Raw genomic sequence first — 21,658 nt, 5'->3', positions numbered from 1 at the left:
GTGTGTGTGTGTGTGTGTGTGTGTGTGTGTGTGTGTGTGTGTGTGTGCGTGTGCGTGTGCGTGCGTCAGCAGTCACACATGCTTGCTGTGATGTTTTGTTAAAATATCCTCTTGAGTAATAATCTCATAAAAGCTTATTAATTCCTGACGTGTCTGTGTGTTTGTGTTTGATGCCTTGTGTATTTTCTGTGGACTGCAGTGCTCCCACAGTGTAGGTGTGGAAACAGGCCGACTGCTGCGCTGCTCCTTTCCTTTCCTCCGGTTTATGGGAGAGGTGATGAAAAGGTCCACGGTCATTAAGCTCCATAAGCAAATTATGTTCCCGCTTTTCTGATTGGGAGGAAAGTTTTTACTGAATGTTTTTAAGTGCGCTGCATAGATACAAACGGGTTTTAAAGGTTCGATCTTTCTTTTTCAAACGTACATGCAGCCTTTTTTTTTAACCTACTACTATAACTATTTCAACATTTTCCCTTTATCTTATATTTTATCTAACTACTGCAACCTTTTTTTTTCATTACTCTTAGCTATTTCAACTATTTACCCATTACATTTAGCTAATGCTAGCAAAGTTTAGACTTCTTGCTTGGTAACTATTTTTCGCACGTGTGGTGTTCAGATGACAACATTTTTTTCGGCAAATCTTTATTTTATGAAGATACACTCCACAATAATCTGGAGGCACCCTTTAGCGTCTGTATGCGACACAACGGGCTTTCAACTAACTCCAATGCAAACCCACCCACGGGCATTCTCAAAGCTGCACCATCAGCCACACGGAACCCCCGCGAAGGGCCGTGTGGCTGACGGTGTGACGTCATTTTGGCCGTTGTGAACCTCGCAGGGTGGGTGGGTCAAACAAACACAGGACTTTCACCCAGGAGGCCGAAGTTTGTGTCCCATGGGAAACTAAAAGTCAACTTACTTATTTTGTCACTTCAGTCATTAGTCGTGGGAGTCACTTGAGTTATCATTCAGTCGAGTTAACGTAAACCCAGATATATTCCTTGCTCTATAGCCTTTTGTTGCCTAAACCCAACGTCCTAAAAAGACGGAAGTTTACTTTGAAGAGGGACTATGCATGTCGTGAGGACATATTGCCACGCCATCCCTGAAACGTCCTAAACTGACGCTAGAGGGTTACCGAGAGAGTCATAGTTTGAATATTGACCAGGCCTCTGTATTTGACGAGTTTATAGTGAGAACGTGTTGCAACTGCAGATGTTCCCCCCGGTACAAGTGGAGCTGGTTGTGAATCCCTGTTTTGCAAATTCTACACAAGTTTACTCACAAGTTTAGTTGGTGGAGAAGATGTTATGAGAGCATAAAATGTGTTTGTAGTGGCACCATATTTTTCTGTATTCTACCTTTTGAACCCAGTTCTCCAAAGGACAGTTAATTTGGATGATTTGGGGTTTGAGTGTTGACACAGCTCGGAGACATCTGAAAATCACTCACTTATCTTAACCGAAATTGGTACAACTTGAGGCCGACCTCGGTATATTTTTTCCAGTTGGGAGCTTTTATTTGCAGTAAACCTGAATGCAACATAATTGAGCATGTGGTCAGAGGGGACGGACTCCAGACTAAACCTGTATGAAACATCTAAACAGGGCCAGGTTTCTGTGGGACTTGTGCTGGGGCACTGTTAGGCCGAGGTCCAAGTCCTCCCCACAGAGCAGGGAGGTTATTTTAACACTCCGGCACGTGTGTTCCTCCCGTAGAGGGGATAAGGGAGATGGAGGCAGGAAGCCGCTCGGTTGTAAATCATGAAGCTGAGATGACAGTCCATCGTTCTTGTGGCATGTTTATTGTGCTTTTCTTCCCTTTTCTCCGAGGGCCTATTTATAACGAGCCACATCCCCACGTCAAAAAATATCTCTCCCGTGTGTTTCGAGAGTGCATCAAAACATTTAACCCCATAGCTCACGAATCACCGATTAATTTCGCGTGCAGTTGTTTGTATTCAGTTCGCTGAGTCCCAACACTAATATGTGCTAAGGTAAACTCGTGCATGAGTCCGAGCAAGTGTTCAATTCATAATTTGACACTAGCTCACCTCAAGGGGGGGAAAAAAACTGCACAGCCTCAACTCTGCTGTCACAGTTTCTCTGAATATGAAGGAAAATGTTATGGAATTAAAAGTTAATGATTGTTTTCATGGAAACATTGAGCGCTTATTGTGAAAGTTTTCTTCCTACTGCGTCCCAAAGCTATCCCAAAGTTTGTGCCGGTTGCTAGGTGGCTTCCAGGACATGGCACTGAGCTGAAGAGGAAAAGGCTTGGTTCTTCCTGCAGCACGCCAACCCGCTGGCGATCTCAGCAGGAACCCAGTGAACCTCAAAGTAGGGTAGTAATGAGTTAAACAAATGTACAGTGAGAGGGGCCTCTGCTGTCAATCAAACCCATGTGACTCAGCTGTTCATTTCACTTCCAGAGATAATAGAAATGGTATCAACTCTTCTAATGTGTACTGTTTAAAGGGGCATTCCGCTCATTTTAATCATCAAGATCAAGGGAGCTTTCCAAAGTAACCCCGATGATGTCATCGGTGTTATGGGAATTGTTGGATCTACTGTTTATAGGGAAAGATTCACGATATCACAAACTCAAAGCTGCATCGCTTTCTATTAATCTGTAACCAATACCCAATAATGAATTGCTTCACAACCCCTTTAAAGTTATTATTATATATTTTTGTAATACTATTTATACTTTATACTTTTTCCGCAACAGCAATTCAATGCAATTACATTCTTTTGACCCCTGTCTGTGTTCGTTTTTACTGTTAGTGGCGGAGTCCGCCATGCCTGCACCGCTTGTAATTAGTCATCGACAACCTCATTGGTATCAGCCTCACCGTCCACTCTGCTGCCACAGACGCATCGGAAAAAAAACGCAGGACGGCTTTTATTGTGAAGCACTTGCAGGAAACGCGTAATTGTCGCCATGGTCTGCGAAAAAAAATGTTTGTCAGCGGATTTAAATGTTGCAGCGAGTCATGGAACAGTTACAATGAGCTGTTAGATGAAGAGTTGCAGGAGACGGGCTGCAACTTCTCAGCAATGAAAGCAGCTACTGCTACTGCTCTGCTGTAAACTACAGATGTTTATTAAACTTGTGATTAGAGCCAAATGAGTCAGGACTACAAAACGTAAGACTTACAACTTACAACACAATCTTTGTAATATTCTAATATTTGCATAAATCAATTGGAATCCTAACCACTCATTGTATATTTAACTGTGGTAACTGTGTGTCACATCACAGCGTAATCTAACATGGGCTCAACGCTCTGAGGTCATTCTTTCCCCAGCTGCCCGCCCAAATGGGAACCAGACACAGTGTGTTATCTCTGACTCACTATCTGTGTAAATAAACCACATGGCACACACACACGCATGTAATTCATGCTGTGAGCTTGAGTTTACGTGACGCGTTTCCAGGTTTTTCCCGCCAGCAGGAGAAGGGTGGAAACCGTCTCGTTTTCGTCTCGGAGCTCGGGCCAATCGGGACGGGAAGGGAAGCGGCCTTCTGCTGTTTGGTGCGAGCGTGTGAAGCAGTTGTGAGCCATCTGCTCCACAGTAGCTGTGGTGGACGTGGGATGAGGAGAGGGGGTGGGAAGGGCCTCCCTCTGCATGCCCACTCGCACTGGAAGAGCTATGGAAGGCGGCTTAATCCTCCGCCTCAATCACAGACGCACAGTATGCAGAGGGAGGACCGCAATGGACGCATCCCCAGGTCTTACCCTCCTTTTGAGCAGTAGTGTGATATTTATAGTCGCGTAGGGACCGGCGTCTGATAGCCACTGTGTACTCCCCTCCTCCATCCATCCTGCTGGATATGCCCTCAAATCCAATAAGTGGTTCCTCATCCTCCCCTCCGAGAGGAATCGGTCACCGGGGTGTGTGAGGGATGGAGGCAGAGCGCGGGAGGACGTGGACATCCATTACGGGGCGATGGAGACTCTTGGACAGGCTCACGCGGACGTTATGTGGGAAAATAAATATAAAGCGAGAACCAGCAGCTCCATTTCCTCTTTCGAGGCCGGGCTTGTTATGTCTGCGCCGTGTTTGTTTTAAGGATAAGCGGCTGTTAATGAAAAGAGGAGCGGGGGGGGGTAATTAGCGGTGGACATTCCTGATGCTCGGAGGAGTATTAAGCAGAAGTAACCTTTTAATGTACACGCTAGGTTAAGGCTCCGAGCTGAAGACTTGTCGTTCTGATCTAAAAGGATCAAGACTTAATTCAACTATAACCAATCCAGTTGTCAGTTGGTGCCTTTTGTCTTCCAGTAAAAAAAAGGCCCCCGTGTCGACGACGCAGCAGGGAGGATGGTACCAGCCAAAGGAGCTTATGCCTCCACTGCAGAGTCCCTTAATGCTTTTTGGGAGGGGGGGGGGGTGTTGTGTAAGCGACACCGAGGAAGTGTGTTGCGAGCCGGGGCGTACAAGCGGCGGCGTCACTGAGCCGGGCTGTGGCGGGTGGCGGCGCAGCAGGGGAGCTGGCCCGAAGGGTTAGGGTGGGGGTCTGAAGCCGTGCCGCGGAGCGTGTCGCCCCGGCCGGCCCATTAATCATTCCCAGCCTGCACTGCTTCAGCGTCTCAAAGGGGCTCGATGCGCACACCGCACTAGGTGGTCCTGATGCCACCCTGGAAGGCCCCAGCAGTCGACTCCGCGCAGACAGACGGTGGACACAAAGAGTCCACCGTGCGCTCTAAACATGTGCATCTATTTCATCCAGGCCCCGTGAACAAAAAGAGAAATAAACAGCCAGGGACAAACAATTTGAGGCTTCAAAGCCATTGAGGATCCACTTACTGCATCGTGCAATGTTGACTGTTGTGTTAAACAGATGAGGCCCAATAAATTACAGGGTCACAGTTCACACTAACTCGCTGAATAAATGCATCAGTAATATTGACTCAAGGGTGTAGCATGTTCTGTTTCTGTTAATGCCACAAAAATGCTTCATTTTGTCTGTGCTTCCTGCTCAATAAAATACAAAATAACATAACATCTGAACCAAGTAACAAAAGGATCAAATGAATGAACCAATTACAACCCCAAAAATGAAAAAGGGAGTCACATGCCATTCCTCTCTCTCCCCACATGTTCTGTCTCTCACACACATTCTCAGAAACGCCACAAAAAGATCCTAGAAACAAACTGTTAATTGTCCTGGCGGGTATGAATAATGGATGGTTTTAACAGTCAGAAGCTCATTGAGCTGTAATGTATGATTTATTTGATTAGCTTTTTAAATCTGGAGGTTGTGTATATGATGAGAGAACCAGCTGAATGTGAATTACAAATAATTACAAACGGCCATCATAGCTCGGGAAGAGGTCCATATGAAAATAAAGTTGTTTTTTTATAAATTGTTTTATTGGAAAGCTAGAGACAGAAAATCTGAAAGCCTCTCTTGGCCGTTTTACATGCACTTTTTGGACGGTGCCTAACTTCAGCTCGTCTGCTGTCAAGTCAGTAAGGGGACCCTCTTTAATATCTGACGAGGTGAAGACGACACCAGTACAACATCAGTCAAACGTCATCCTGCTCTGCACAACAAATCTGGTAGAAAAATCTGCCATGACGTCATCGCTACACACTGCATGACTAATGATGACACAAACTCGGGCACATCAGCACACACGCCATGTGTCATAAAGTACGCGTGTCTCCAGAGTTCTCGCCTTTCGGTCAAACGTTGAGCACAATAAACTGTATGTGCAGAAGAAGTCCTCTGTGTTCTGCACATGTTCCGTGCAGGTCGACGTTCGTGCCATGCGATCCGACGCCCCATGCGTGAAAGGATGCGAACATTAACTCAAAGCTAACATACTCCTCTCAGAACACTGAGTCACCTCTCCAAACCGCCGTCCACAACGACATTTTTCAGTGTGCTCTTTAAAAGCCTCAGTGAAACCTTTCTGGCTCGAGCCGTCGTGTCTGTCTTGAATTATGAGCTCAACAGAAACAAAATCCTCAAAACATGCAGCCTTCACCCAGAGGACACTGGATTGTAGCTGCATTTTTTTGTGTTTTTAGACCCCCCCCCCCCCCCCCCCCCCCCCACAAAAAAATACATCTCTTTGTTTCATGGTCTGGTTGTATACAGAGAACCCGCTCAAAGTCACATAGGCTTATGTTGCAAGAAAGACTGGAGGCGACAGAGTAAAAGGCCAATTTCTGAAGCATTGTTCTCTGTTGGTAATCGTGACAGAGTGAAGAGCACAGCTTCAGGGCCATGTATCAATACGTTTTCTACGTTTGAAGCATGAAACGGATCCCCGTCATGCCCCGCCGTCATGTTTTGTGAGCCGGATGTGTACTCGCTATGGCTCAGACTCTGTGAAGTACATTTTAAAGGAACGCAGCAGGGTGCTTTATGCATGTTTTACCCCATTTACTGCAAATTGCGTACATTTTTTCCATTGCCAAAACATACTGCGGATAGATTTCCCATCATCCAGGCTCTTAAAGGTTCTGGTAACTGAAAAGTAAAGAAAAAAGAGGGCTACAAAAGCAAATATAAATCATAAAGCAAGCACTATTTTGTTAGGGACTGAATACAAATGATTAGGAGGAGTCCGAAAAGGGGGAGGGTTATGTATTTCTTTTTGGGGGGGGGGGGGTGAAAAGAGGAAGGGCCTTTCGTTTTCTCATTCTAGATTTTTACTGTAAGAGTGGCTTTAGTGTAACAATGGGGAGCCTGTAGCCATACACAGGCCAATATGTCCATTTGGAGAAGCACACAACCCACTATACACATTAATAAACGTTATCTCTACCAGAGATACGCACAAGTGTCAGACGTCAGTCACCGGCTTCCTTTCAAAATTACTTGTCGCTTGTAGTGTGAACACGGCGGAAGACGTTGCACACACAGCCAAGCCAATTTAATGAAAAATATGGGACAATTCTATCTCAAATAAGAGATATGGGACAACACAAACAATCAGTAAATATTGAGAAAAGTAATTTTGGTTATATTTTGTATTAAAATCGCAGGATGGAGCAGCAGTGGTACATAAATCACATACCTCAGACGGCCGTGGCACACTGGGTTAAGAGGGTTGTCCGGTAACCGCAAGGTTGATGGTTCGATCCTTTAAGCTAGGGATGGGTTGAGTGCAGAGGTCAAATTTCGTGTATGTGTATACACTACCGTTCAAAAGTTTGGGGTCACTTAGAAATGTCCTTATTTCTCAAAGAAAAGCAAGTTTCTTTCAATGAAGATAACATTAAATTAATCAGAAATACACTCTATACATTGTTAATGTGGACTATTCTAGGTGGAAACGTCTGGTTTTTAATGAAATATCTACATAGGAGTATCCTATGTAGGATTAGGTAGTATGTATTATGTATTATGTATTATTATTATGTATGTATTATGTAGTATTAGGAGAAGCTATTCCATGCGAAGAAACTGAAAATTGACACGAAATTGTCTGGGTGACCCCAAACTTTTGAACGGTAGTGTATGTCTATGACATTATATCATTATCTCTTATCTAAAATGGCAATGAAGTAAATACATTTATAAATGATATTTAAAATATAAAAATGTTTTGTAGGCTTTGGAAATGGTCAATGCTGATGCAAAAGGAAGCTGATTTGTAGTTTGTCTAAAACATGCTCTGGTCTTTTAAAGTGTAAACTTTCAGAATCGTTAGTAACAGCAAAGTTTTCCTTCATCCCTGTTTGACAAGAGTTCCCGTCTCAGTTTCTTCTGTTGACGTCACGCGAGTCCTGACTTGGTCAGTTGCTCTGATATTGTCAGACTCTCTCTTCGCGTTCATAAGAAAAAGCTCCCGTGAGTTGTCTTTTGCTTTTTGCTGATTGAAACTGATCGGTTTCATATATTTTTCTTTCGGGGTCACCACCGCCTGCAATTACTCTCTCTGAACTCCCATCGGTCAAAACCATGTGAATTGTCCTCCCCGGTGCCCCCGAGCTGTGCTCCAGCTCTGACACGTTCTAGATGACCGAGACTCGACCGTCCATCGAACCGGCGCTCTGCTCCTGTAGGACTTCCATGCTGCTGTAATGCCAGATGGCTCCTGAATGTCTCCTAACCTGCGACACACCCGCTTCATGTTAACCACTCCGGAGTTTGTTTTCTATTATTTATTCTTATTTTCTGATTGTTATTATTTCAACTGCCATTTCCATGTCATCTTGATGAAATGGAATATGTCGCGTTGTGCTCAGGTTTTGGTTTTAGTTTAAATATTGACGGTTGTGAGGTTGGACCCCAGGGAAAATAACCCTGTGATCATTAAAGAGGATCCACACAAACAACCCGCAACGAGAGACAACAAGACGCTTACAATCACATTTATTTGTTTTACTGTTTGTGGTTTTCTCTCATTCGGTATAATGTACCTTTCAGACATGATTCATGTTTTCCTGCATCACCAAAGTCCTCTTTAAATGTTTACTACTGGATTTTTTGGCGTGTTTAAATGCTTAAATTCTCCCCCAAAAAGTGTCCTTTCTCTTTGCCATCCAGAGCAAGGTCAAAGGTCAGAGCCGGGGCCTCGGTGCCGTGCTCATGGGTACTTTACGTACGACAGAAGATTGAACTCTGTCTCGTCAACAAACCACCTAGTTTCTTTAACCAAACAGCACCTTCTCTATGGTGCACGTAACAACTGCGCTTGCGAGTCGACGCATTGACTTTGCAACCGCAGCCTGTTTTGATTACTGTTGTGTGCAATATGTTAAGCTAATGTATTTAAACATGAAACCCAGCAAAACAGAAGTCAGCAAAACAAAAACAACCGCACAGACATAGCTGTGTCCTCCGGCTATTGTTGACGAACTTCATGTGAAAAATCGAAACCCTCAAATATGTCTCAGCTTACAAATGAAATGTAAATGGCTGTCTGTCCCCTGGTGCCGCCACACAATGACGGGCCAGAGAATGAGAGAGAGACAAAGGAGAATGAAGGAAATCAAAATACCAGAGGACGAGTGAGACAGAAGAATATCTATGACGTCATGCTTTACAGAAATTCTTCTCTCCCGTCGCATGGAGCTAAATCGAGACCCAGATGGTGAGCCGGGCTGGCCCAACCTGGCAACTCGCGGGAGGCGGCGGCAGCGGCGGCACATTCACCGTCAGCGGAAAACGGTGTCAACGGTCCCAGGCAGCCACATGGACGACAACGACTGGTCTCTGCACAGAGACGCTGTCTGCCTGCATCCCTACGAGCATCTTGTGATCGAAATCCTTCGTGGCTCAATTGTTAACTAAACAGGAAATGCGACGTTAGATGTGGAGTGGTTCTGTGAAACGTGGTAAATGTGGTGTTAGGGTCTGGTTTCCTCCTGCCTCTGCCAGTGTTTTCTCTCTCTCTCTCTCTCTCTCTCTCTCTCTCTCGCTCTCTCACTGAGCTGCTGTCATGCTAGCGGGTTGTGGTACAAAGACAAAAATGCTGTCTTCTCAAAGCACTCTTATTTGATGTGTCTAGACCAGCGATTCCCAACTAGCGGCAAGATTGTTGACTAGCTCAACTGGTTTTAAAACATTAGAAATTATAATTTAATTGAATTAAACTTATCCAAATATTGAGTCAACTGTAGCACCTGATCACCATGAATGAGAGTGCGTGAAAACTAGTTAGCTAGCATGCAGAGAAGTCTAAACCGTTAGCTAAAGCTGAAGGATAAATGGTTGAAACAATTAGCTAAAAGTAATAAATGGTTTTGAATAGAAAGTCATGGATAGTGGCTAAATAAGCTAAAAGTAATGGATACTTATTTAAAATGGTTATATTTAAATTTGTTTTCTCAAATTTATTCTACCATATTTGTCATCAAACCTGCTGGTTCTTTAAAAATGTTGTGAGTGTGCATTTATATCCTGCACTCTATTTTTAGAGCTGTTGAAGAGCGTACCAGTATGTGGTGCACAGACTGGGAGCAGAGCCAGTAAGCAATTGATACAATCATATCCTAATTCAACTACCTTGTGGGCGGCAAACATGTCGGCTCTTCCTCTCAGAGATTCCTGTGTAGGTTTAATAGAATAACTACTTTTGAGCAGAGCACAAAACAAAAAAATGCTCTCTGCAGAGCACAAGATTCACATGTTTTCTATCCAAGACAGGATGGCTTGCTGGCATTTCAAGTCTCTCTCTCTCATATCAAAAACATCGAAAGCCAGATAAGCGCCTGCCAACCGTAAGAACTGACGAGAAGGTGAACGTTTACTCTGAAAGTGTAAGGAAACAAGACTGATTGAGCCTCCAGCTGATTCTCAGCCATCGTAAAACAGAGCATCGCATGGCACGCTGACAGCAAAAACAATGATCAAATTGAACAAATGTGAAAAATTGCACGTTTGAGTGACTAAGGCTACCATTTTCACCTTGCCTCACAACCCATTTGGCAAGTCGAAGTTTCCCACAGTTCCCTTCACAGCCCATCAGTCAGGCCGGAGAGGAGCGGGGGCCTGACTGTCAGGGGTCAGTGCTACGCTGAACATGAAGAGAATACGAAGCAGCTGCCTGGGACAGGAGAGCATGACGTGTCAGCATATGTGTGTGTGTGTGTGTTTCACAACCTTATTCATGTCTTTACATAAATGATTACGGGCTGTGGTCAAACTTTATCGTGCATTAAACAACTGTGGAGATTTCCGTTTCCAAGTTTTATGCAGGGGAGGGTTTAGGAGTGTTTGAAGGGACTTAATGGTTACATTGATAGATGAATGCCAAATATACGATGAGTATGAAAGAACATCAACTCCAAATACAGCCAGGCCCCTGGACATAGACACATAAAAGGCCCCCGCCCAATTTGCATCTCTGTGTAGTCGTTTTATGTTTCTTTGTGGTCATTTTGCATCTCTGTGTAGTCGTTTTGTGTCTCTTTGTGGTCATTTTGCATCTCTGTGTAGTCGTTTTGTGTCTCTTTGTGGTCATTTTGCATTTTGCATTTCCAGCCATAAAGCTGTGTTGGGCCAAACTTAATTGAAACAGCTGAAACACGCCCATCAAATAAATCAAAGACCGCCTGACAAAGGATCTGAAAACCGCGGGTCCAAATCAAAAAGAAAGGACATGCCTTCTGCAATCTCCCGCTGTACTATATCCCTGGCGTGAGCGAGCGTTTCCCACACTCTGCACAGAACGCATAGAAGCACAGCCACAGGGTCATAAATCAGGGATCAGTCATGTTGCATCTCTCTGTAGTATAGGTGTGCATCTCTGTGTAAACTTAATGTGTCTCTTTGTAGTTTTTTGTGGCTCCATCCATCTGTGATATGAACAAGCCCACACTACCTGTCACCTTCTGCCTCTGGTGGGTGGGGCCCCTATAGAGAGGCCTGTGCCACCCTTGCCCCCCCCCCCTCTGGCCCCCGGCCCTGCATTTATGAACACATTTTGTAAGTCATGCAACTCCAGCTGATAGGAATGTGAAAGCTGCTGCTGCTGCTGCCAACACAAATGCCTCTTGACAAAATGATGGCAACCCTGCATGCAAAGTCATGGGACATTGACTTTGTGTTACTTCCTTGATGCCAGTGAGTGAAAGCAACCGCTCTCCCAACAACCACACCTCCCTATCTGAATGTCCTACAGCAGGGAGGAGACATCCAGATAGATCATTAGCACCGACCACTCTGCATCCCCGCTGCCCGGCCATATGGACCCACTGCTCAAAGGAAACAGCCCCCTCCCCTGGCCCTGGGTCTTCCTCTTTCATGCTTATAGGTGTCAGGCCCCCCCCTTTACTATTTCCTCTTTGGAAAACATGCTCGGTCTGGCTTTTCTGAGGCTTCATCTGATGACACCGCTCACACGAAAAGCGAGGTGGTGAAAGGGGTGGGGGGGGGGGGGGGGGGGGGGGGGGGCTCCCACCAGCAGCGAGATGGATGCCACAAGTGACAACCTTTTGTTTTAGTAAAATACACCGAGATGCAAAAGGTGGAGGCCCGAGGGGAACAACATGTTCACTTGTTCCGTTTGGTTAAGCAAACCGTGGCACTGTCTGAACTTGTTACTTTTCCAGGTTTAGGTCGCTGTAGCTCAGGGGGGGGGAGGGGGGGTTGAGCTGTTGATACAAGCTGTTGGAAATAAGCATCACAGCAAATACACTCGCTCGGTAGTGCTGCTACAATAAAATAAAAAAAAAACTCAGATCAGGCTTTAAATTACCTCTGGCTTTGTCCTCTGTGAATAGTTTACTGGCTCTAAAGTCGCAGTTTATACTCTACGTGCCAAAAATGTCAATAAAACCGCCTTAATCGGCCGTTTAATCTGTAATAGCACCTGCTTATGGAAGCACAACACGCCCCTGCAGTCTATCTCCGCAGCTGCAATGTTTCCTCTCCTGTTAGAGCGCTACTACAGTCGGAAACGCAGGTCAAAACGCAATAACGCATTCGGACAGGCGCACTTTGTTGAGACGACTTCCGGCCCTTTCTTTTCTGCTAGACGTTGATAAAAATCAGGGGGTCAACAAAGTGCACGCATTTGTTAAGGCTTCTGAACAAAACATTGAGCTTCTGAGAGTTGGAAGCAACACTTGCCTTTGCTTATTCTTTCTCGGCATGCAGGAGATATGGCCTCGAACCTTTATTTTGAACAATGTCTATAATAAGTGAACTGAGTTGTTTGAAAAGGCCGGTCTGATTTAGATAAATACACAGTTATATTTATCTTACAAAATACAATGCTGAATTCTGCAATTTAATTTGACAATTTTCAGTTTATTTATTCCTAAATAAAATTTAATCTTTTTACATTTAAATTGTGTATTTTGTGTAAATTCATGGAAGTAGTTTGCTTTATTTTGACCAAATTAACAGTTGTAAGAATACCAGCTGTCAGACAGGTTGGTTATCGACTTTATTATTTTCATCAATTTAATTCATTTGAAATATTTAATTCAAATAGTCTTTTGATTTTAATATTCTGGATGGTTCTTTCACCGTTTAGGTTGTGTGATTTCAGCTCGAGGCCTTCTTCTCTCTCTCTCTCTATGCATCAACTAAGATGTATTTAGACACACTCATATTAATTACACCCTCATATTAATCTGTGCCACAAACATTTCCGTGGAGCAAAATCAAGAACGTTATAATTTTCAGCGAGAAGAGCATCTTAAATTAATCAACTCCCCATTAACGAATGAACATCATGCTGCTGCCTATTTGATTTTCAGATATCGAATAATATAATTACTCAACAACAGATTTTTAAGCGCAAAACAATAATTCCACCGTGGCGGGACACTTACCGACGCACTCGTTGGCCTCTCGCGCCGTGGCGCGCTGCCACGGCCGGTCGTAGTGGAAGGGCTTGCACCTGTCGCACTCCGGTCCCGCCGTGTTGTGCTTGCACTCGCACACCAGGTTCCCCTCTCTGTCCTTGACGCACTTCGACGCGTGCCCGTTGCACTTGCACCGTCCCCCGACCTGCAGGTCCGACACGGCGTAAAAGTAGGAGTCGCGGGCCAGCTCCGAGTCGTCCTCGTTCTCGTCGCCGAACGTGTGCAGCCGGCTGAAGATCACCTTGATGTCGGTGGCCGTCACCCAGTCCTGCAGCACCGGGGAGTTGTCGAAGTCGTGCGCCGACGGCCTGCCGTCCAGGGTGCTGAAGGCGATGAGCCCGCCCGTCAGAGGGTGCATGTCCGTGTGGGAGTCCGTGCAGATGGCCTCTTGCTCGTTCTGCTTGGTGATCGCGGCCTTGTTCTGCCTGTTGTACATTTTCTTGCACTGGGTCGAGTAGTACTGGAACGGCACCCACGTCTTGCCGTAGTCCATGGACTTGTAGATGGCCATCGACTCGGGTCGAGGCGAGCAGAACTGCAGGCTCACGTAGGTCACCTCGAACTTCTTGCCCAGCGACAGGGTGAGCGTGACGTTCTGCGGGAACTGCGCGTAGTTCTCCGACTGCCAGCACGTGAGGTTGTGCGGGTTGTTGAGGTCCGTCAGGTACGCGGGTGGATGGGACTTCTTGGGGTCCGCGGCGTCGCACGTGTGACAGTCCCTCGTCCGCTCCTCGCCCTTCTCGGCCACCACGCAGTACCTGGCGGCGGGGCCGCCGCAGGTGCTGGACACGCGCACGTCCTTGCCGAAAGCGGAGTTGACGAAGTCCGGGATGCACCTCCGAGGGTTGGCGTTCTCGTCGTAGCACGGGTCCGGCGGGGAGGACTGCGCGGCAAACATGCTCAGCCCGTACCCTCCGAAGACCCCCTCGGTCAGCGCCGTGACCGTCACCAAGGTGACCCAAACCTCCAAAATCCTTTGCATTGTAATCCGTGCACCGCAGGGGACCCGCGCGCTGAAATGTGATGGAGACAACAACAACAAAAAACAACCAGAGTTAATAACACTCGAATTAATAAGGATGAAGGCAGAATCCAGACAAGTATAAAACAGTTACGACAAAATGATGCTCTGAGAGAGATTTGGGGAAACTTGGACGCACTAGCAAAGCGTGTAACAAATTCAAATGTGAATGAAGTATTCTTACGAGGCAGAGAAACCCAGGACACTGCCTCCAAATAAACCGCTCAGTCTGAAAGTGAAGCGCAACTCCTAATAATGTGGAGAACAACCTATCCCGTTTACGCACGCCAAAAAGAAAAAAACTGCCGCTATAGTTCTTCAGCCTTTCACCTCCCCCCCACACCCTTCTTTGATATTCCCGAAATATAAATAAGAAATGGCAAAAGCCCAGCTGGCTCCGAGTGTCCCTCTGCCTCTGCCTGTCCTCTCAGTCACACCTCTGCCCACCTCTATCTCTGTCTGTCCCATTCCCCTCTCTGTTATAGCGGAGGGGGAAAGGGGCTCCCCTCGTCTCGAGGAGAGGAGTCGGAGCCTGTCGGAGTGTCTCTGCGGAGGGAGGGGGAGCGGCGACATCTTCCGGCGGGTTGTTGACACTACATGTTAAATAAAAACTACACTAGTCCACATTGTAGGCGACCAATACAGATAATTATGATGCAATGGAATCTTGTGATTTTACGATAGAAAAAAAAGAAAAAGAAGTAGTTGGCATTAAACGCGTGGCATCCGCATTTTGCAGCCAATAAATAGGTCACACATTTGTGCAGAAAGTGCAAGAGGAAGTCAAGTTGTTGCACAAACATCTTGTTGTGTATCCAGAGAGGCAATTGCTGTCAATCTGAACAAGGGGAAAGTAAATACTGTTAACCATTAAAGGTCCCTTAAAAGTCATGACGTCTTTGTTATTTTCCAATATATATGCATTTGCACATTTACACATTTTGTCAGTTGTTGCCATCAGCGGTGATGAACGTCAGAGACAAACTTGAGGTGATTTGACTGTGGAAAAGACAATATGCGCCTAAACAGCAGCTCACTATAAACATCTGGGACATTTTGCATGAATACTAGTTGAAATATTGAAACGTAAACTGATAGCCTGCACCATCAAATCCATGACCAGGTGTGTTGCTCTAAACAAACTCTTGTGTCAAACGAGGTATGTCATGTAGAAAGAGACAGAGAACGTGCCCTCAATCTATTATAATATAATGTGACGTTTATAACGAAAGCATAAACATCACACATTAGCTGTGTCCCAATCTTGCGGCTGCATCCTTCGGAGGCTGCATCTATAAAGCTTTTATAGCATTTATTTTATCCAACATGGCGGCCAGTGAAGTGGCAGCTGGAGAAGCCGCATTATTTCACTTTTAAATGTAATTATTGGGTTTCAACTCACTGGAATATCACCGATACACATGTTAAAACTCAAAATAAGCGACCTTATAACATCACGTTTGTTTAAATGATCGGTTAAGTTACGTGACGTTCGTAGCTGACAAGCTAGCGGCCCTGGTCGTCCAAGGTAACGTTAGTGGAAGGGTTTTCAGTTGGTTGTAATTAGTCTTTTTATTCTGTGATTTTGTTGTATATGGGTATAATATATAATATGGGTATTTAGTTTTACGGTAAAGTAATTTATTTTCCGTTAAATGATAAATTGCACACTTGGTTTAGAGATTTCTTTTTATAGTATTTGTTTCATGTTATGTTGGTATTTGATTAGAATTTTTTAGATTTTTTTTGATGAATAAAAGTCATCGTAAAACGTTATGGACGTCTTTTTCTTTGGGTCATAGGAGAGCCGTCTGAACCCCCTTATTGCTCCATCGAGGACAGCAGAACGACTGACGTTGAACTTGCAGGTTATCCATTTTGTCACTGAGCTCTCTCAGAATTTGAGTGATGGGGAATGAGTTCTTTTGGCTGTAGTACCTGTGATATGACAAGAGGACCGTGTCATATCACAGTTTCATTTTGATATTGTGCAATTATTCAATGATCTATTCAGGCCGACAGTACTCTTGTACCTCTACCTCGGTTTGTTGCAAAGTAAAAACACAAATGTACCTTGAAGTTATTTTCTATGTAGTTCCTCATTTTGTCATCATCTGTGCCTCTCCAGTGTGGGTAAGTTCTATATGATCATTTTTAAATAAACTACAGCAGTGTTTAAATAAATGATAATGTTATGAATTAATCAAGTTCCCACATTGTTTCCCCCTCATTCATTAACGTCACATCTTGTTCCATTGCACCTCCATGTATGTGTCATTACGTTCTGTACTAGTAAACAATCAGTACACATTTTAATTATTTATGATTTAGTTATAAATAAATTGGGAAGAATTATTCTGCACGTTGCGGGCTGTAATCTAAAGCTTTCCCCATTTTATTTATATCAACATGTAATATTATGATTATCAATACTTAATACTTAACAGTAATGCCTTTGAGTGACATGAAAATCAAAAAGATATTAAATTATCACTTGCACAATATTTACTGTATGTTAATTGTCATACATTGTCAGATTTTTGAAATAGAACAGAAATATAATCAGAATCAGCTTTATTGGCTGAATTTGTCTCCGGTTTCCACTCCGCTCTCAATGTACACACACACATTTACAATAAACAAGAACAAATATATATAAAGAATAAAAAAGGGAACAGAGGTAGTAGTGCAATATGACTTGTTTATTGTTCATCAGAGTGACGGCCAGTGGAAAGAAGCTGTTCCTGTGTCTGGTGGTTTTGGCGTACAGAGCTCTGTAGCGCCCACCAGAGGGGAGGAGTTGGAACAGCTTGTGTCCAGGGTGTGGAGGGTCTGCAGTGATCTTTCCAGCCCGTTTCCTGACTCTGGAGGTGTACAAGTCCAGGATGGGGGGCAGGCTAGAACCAATGATCCTCTCTGCAGACCTGACAATCCGGTGTAGTCTGTTTCTGTCCTGTTTGGTGGCCGATCCAAACCACACCGTGATGGAGGAGCAGAGAACGGGCTGGATGATGGCTGAGTAGAACAGGATCAGCAGCTCCTGAGGCAGGTTGAACTTACCTCAACTTACGCAGACTCGTCACGTCTCTGTTGAGGCCGATGACCGTTGTGTCGTCTGCGAACTTCAGGAGTTTAACAGCTGGGTCCTCTGAGGTGCTGTCGTTATTGTTTCTAATATAAAGACATATTTAGAAAGTTTGTCGTACATTTATTTGTATAGTGCTACTCTGTAAATAAACAGTATACATACAGTACATACAGCTTACATGAACATACGTATGTGACAAATTAAATACCTTAATGTTTTTAGAATTATTATTTGTCGTTCAGCCTGAAGCGTCTGTCGGCTTCTTGGTTTGTGATCAGATGCAAAGAGCTGCTGACGGCTTCCTGTGTGTGTGAGGAGCTTCCCAAACCCACCAGCACAGAAGAAGCAGACGGAGACAAACTACGTCCTCTGGGCCGGTGGGGACGGGGCGCTCCTCGTCCTCTGGGCTGGTGGGTGGAGCGGGTGGTGTCGGGGGTGGAGGGGCAGGGAGGACGTAACCGTTCTCACTGGGTCTCGGACTCACTGGGGTGCTGAGAGTGGTTCAATGGTCTGTGGTGGGTCTGGGTCTTCCTGGGATGATGGGTTGGTTGACGTCCACTCTCAGCTGCCCCAGGAGTGAGACAAAGGCACAGAGGAGTCCTGCCCTGTGAGACACAAACACAAGAGATGAATACTTTTAACTCAACTATACGACCTTTACATTGTTCAATGATGGAATCTTATTAGTGAGCGATTACTTACTCAGCCCACTGAAGGACTGACAGTTCGCCGCTCTCCATCTGGTCCTGTGGTCCTCCATCCTTCTCATCTGGTCCAGAGTGAACACATCTTCTCTGTTGTCTAGGAGATCCAGGATGTTGCTTCCTGTGTTACAGCCATCGATACCTGAATAAAAGAGACTTGGAAACCTTTTCTTAACGTTAGTAATTTTTACCACACCTCTGGCTGGTACAGCCACCTTCACCTAACTATGAAAAACAGATATAGAGTAAAATGAACAATCTTTGAATAACTGTAAAGTGAGACTTTGAGACAACTTGTGTTAATGTTGTTATTAAATGTTGACTTACCTTTGTCTGCTAAATACATCTAGACTTTAAAAAGAAAAATACACAACAGAATAACAACCATTCACTGTAAACTTACCTCTGGTTTCTGCATCTAGCATCAACCATTACTCAAACGGAAAATCAACAAAGAAACAATATTTAAAAGCTCTGCTGCAGGATGCTACCTATCGCCAACCCCGCCAGACGCGAGGGAAGGCTGTCTGGTGCTTTATCAGTCCTACCAGACACAAAGGTTTTACAATCCTGCTGCCGTCAGTGTCAATCCGAGTCACTGTCTTCAGCCGACTGCCAGTATGGTCTGTGTGGGGAGAGGCTGAGGCCTGGAGTGGAGGGTGGAGACCATACGTAGTAACCTCTCCGGCTATAATTTGTGGAGGGACCGAGGCCTGAAGTGGAGGGCGCTGACTCCCCGAAGTCCTCTTCTCTGGTCCTCTTCACGGAGGGACCGAGGCCTGAAGTGGAGGGCGCTGACTCCCCGTAGTCCTCTTCTCTGGTCCTCTTCACGGAGGGACCGAGGCCTGAAGTGGATGGCGCTGACTCCCCGAAGTCCTCTTCTCTGGTCCTCTTCGTGGAGGGACCGAGGCCTGAAGTGGATGGCGCTGACTCCCCGTAGTCCTCTTCTCTGGTCCTCTTCGTGGAGGGACCGAGGCCTGAAGTGGAGGGCGCTGACTCCCCGTAGTCCTCTTCTCTGGTCCTCTTCGTGGAGGGACCGAGGCCTGAAGTGGAGGGCGCTGACTCCCCGTAGTCCTCTTCTCTGGTCCTCTTCGTGGAGGGACCGAGGCCTGAAGTGGAGGGCGCTGACTCCCCGTAGTCCTCTTCTCTGGTCCTCTTCGTGGAGGGACCAAGGCCTGAAGTGGATGGCGCCGACTCCCCGTAGTCCTCTTCCCCGTGGTTGTCGTCACCGTTCCCCTGCCTCTCCATACTCACCTGCTCTGCGACTTCCTCCTCTTCCTCCTCTAGTACCACTTCCACTTCCTCGTCTTCCACTTCATCATAGTACAATAAGGATCTGTACCCGGAATCGTCGCTCTCGATTTCGGACTCGTCCTCTTCCTCCTCCTCGTCCTCTTCCTCCTCCTCGTCCTCTTCCTCCTCGTCCTCTTCCTCCTCGTCCTCTTCCTCCTCCTCGTCAAAGACGTGCACGGGAAGCAACTCACGCACAATGCCGGGGTCCACCTGATCTCCACCCATCATGCCAGGCAAAATCACAACCTCAGCTTCCTCATCGTCGAGGATCCTGATGACTTCAGGGAGGCCGTCTTGTGCAAGACGTTCAACGGCATAGTAGACACCTTTACATTTAAAAAAAAAACATTTAAACTTTCAGTATTTCTCATAACATGAAATATTTCTGGATTACATGAAGCAATAATCAAAGTTCAAATTAGAAAAGACGACAGCAGAGCCATAAAGTAACTAGGACTGCACTACACACACACATAAAGTCCCCAACACGCAAGAGAGTTCACCTTTAAACATTTATACCAAACATAGTGCAGCTCTGCCTGTTAGTTTAAACAGAGAACCCATAACAAAACAACAACAACTATATTAATAATGATTAAAGCAATACATAGTATTATTGTCGTTATAGGTATTATCCTTATTACTGTTATTATTATATGTTCGAAACAACAGAGTAGGGTGAGAGGAGCAGCTTTTATTTACGCACGGGCTTTTCCCACGTTTCTGATCTGGATTCAGATTCCAGCTGCTAAACAGTCAGTCAGCGGGTCAATGAACCGACTGTAGTCGTGAGCTCTGGACAAAGACGTTCATTTTGCATTTGTGTGGACGAAACGGTAAATGGCTTGCAATAAACAGCGTGAACGTATTTGTTGAACTACGTGCGTCACGACGCACAGCGAAACGTGTCTACATTAATCCAACATGACTAACCTCTTTACTTTATAACTCATTATTCTCCCGGTTTATGAGTTGCATATCACAGCGCGTTGAGGAGATGCAGCACGCGCACATGCAGCCCCGTACAGTTACTTAACAGATCGCTCTCTTGTCCCTCGAAAACCAAATATCACAACAACGAGCAAAGCGCATCTCAATGTTAAATGTTAAAGAAATAGTTTATTTAATGTGATGAAGTAAAAGGAGCAGATGTTTGTTCAATAACTCAAGTTTCAACAGTCAAACCCACTCAGGGTCGCATCGTGGCCTGGTTTGATGACGTAGCTACGTCCTGACGTTCGCCTCTAATCGTTCCATATGGTTACCATGGTGCACAACTTGCATGCATTTAGCCTTTTATGAAAATGTTCTATTTTCAGAAATATACATTTTAATGTTAACATAGGAATATTTGATGCCTTAAAATCAAAATAACTGTTTAACAACCGCTACACTATTGTCAACACCTTCCACAGAAGTCCCGCCACATTTAAGACATTCTGTCACTGAAATAATCAGTTTACACGAGTGTTTCCAACAGGCCTGATAATATAGTGTCAACACCTTTAAACTCAAAATGTTTTACTGATTTCTAAAGTGAGAATGCTTTAAATGGTTTGAAGGGGACGAATCAAAAGACAAATGCTACATTAAATGTAAACGTTGTCAGAGATGGGCAAAGATACATCAAAATGTATTTTGATACAAAATACCCGCAAATAAATGTATTACAACAAAATACAAAATACTGGTGCCAGAAAATGTAACAAAATACATGTATTTTGTATTTAAAATATAGGAAATACTTTTTTCTGGATTTTCTGTTTTCTCACAATGTGGTATAGCAGAGCATTCAGGTTTGGGCTATAATGTATATAAAGCTCTGGTGAACCCCACAAAAAGGAAGAACAGTCACAGAATGTCAGTGTAACTAAGCAAAGCTATTGAAAGATAACAACTTGATTGATTATGTATATATATATATTTTTATTAATGGGACTTAACAGCCCATAAACTTTGGCTTTATATCAAGAAGAAAATATTCATCACATATGACATATAAGCTCCCAATCTCCCTCTTCCTTTAGCTAGCTACTCGACTGATAAGCTAACTTGCTAAACACTGGCTATGCACTAGCCTACACAGCATGCTAGCGTCATTAGCATGTTAGCATCGATCGCTAGCTTGATATTATAACTATCACCATGTATATACAATAGGCTATGTAGCCAGACCCAGACATAAGTTATACATCAAGCTAGTTGACATCTGTCACACTCAGATACAATATTTAACTTGACAGATAATCCGTTGAACTTG

The 21,658-nt window shown here is 44.7% G+C and overlaps 1 protein-coding gene across 1 annotated transcript in view; it reads right to left on the bottom strand.

The window, feature by feature from the left end:
- ntn1b (netrin 1b) overlaps window positions 1–14,533 on the bottom strand; it is a 40,027-nt gene extending 25,494 nt beyond the window's left edge. Inside the window, exons 1-2 of the mRNA XM_079177487.1 lie at window positions 14,498–14,533; window positions 13,260–14,305 (exon numbers count right to left, since the gene is read on the bottom strand). Coding sequence (XP_079033613.1) covers window positions 13,260–14,274 — 1,015 coding nt within the window. The 5' untranslated portion in view covers window positions 14,275–14,305; window positions 14,498–14,533. The remainder of the gene's footprint in view (window positions 1–13,259; window positions 14,306–14,497) is intronic.
- Between the last annotated feature and the right edge of the window lie 7,125 nt (window positions 14,534–21,658).

The sequence above is a fragment of the Pholis gunnellus genome, assembly GCF_910591455.1.
Source record: "Pholis gunnellus genome assembly, chromosome: 17".
NCBI classification, from domain to species: domain Eukaryota; kingdom Metazoa; phylum Chordata; class Actinopteri; order Perciformes; family Pholidae; genus Pholis; species Pholis gunnellus.
The sequence above is the reverse complement of the archived record's forward strand: the minus strand, read 5'-3'. Positions and strand labels throughout refer to the sequence as shown.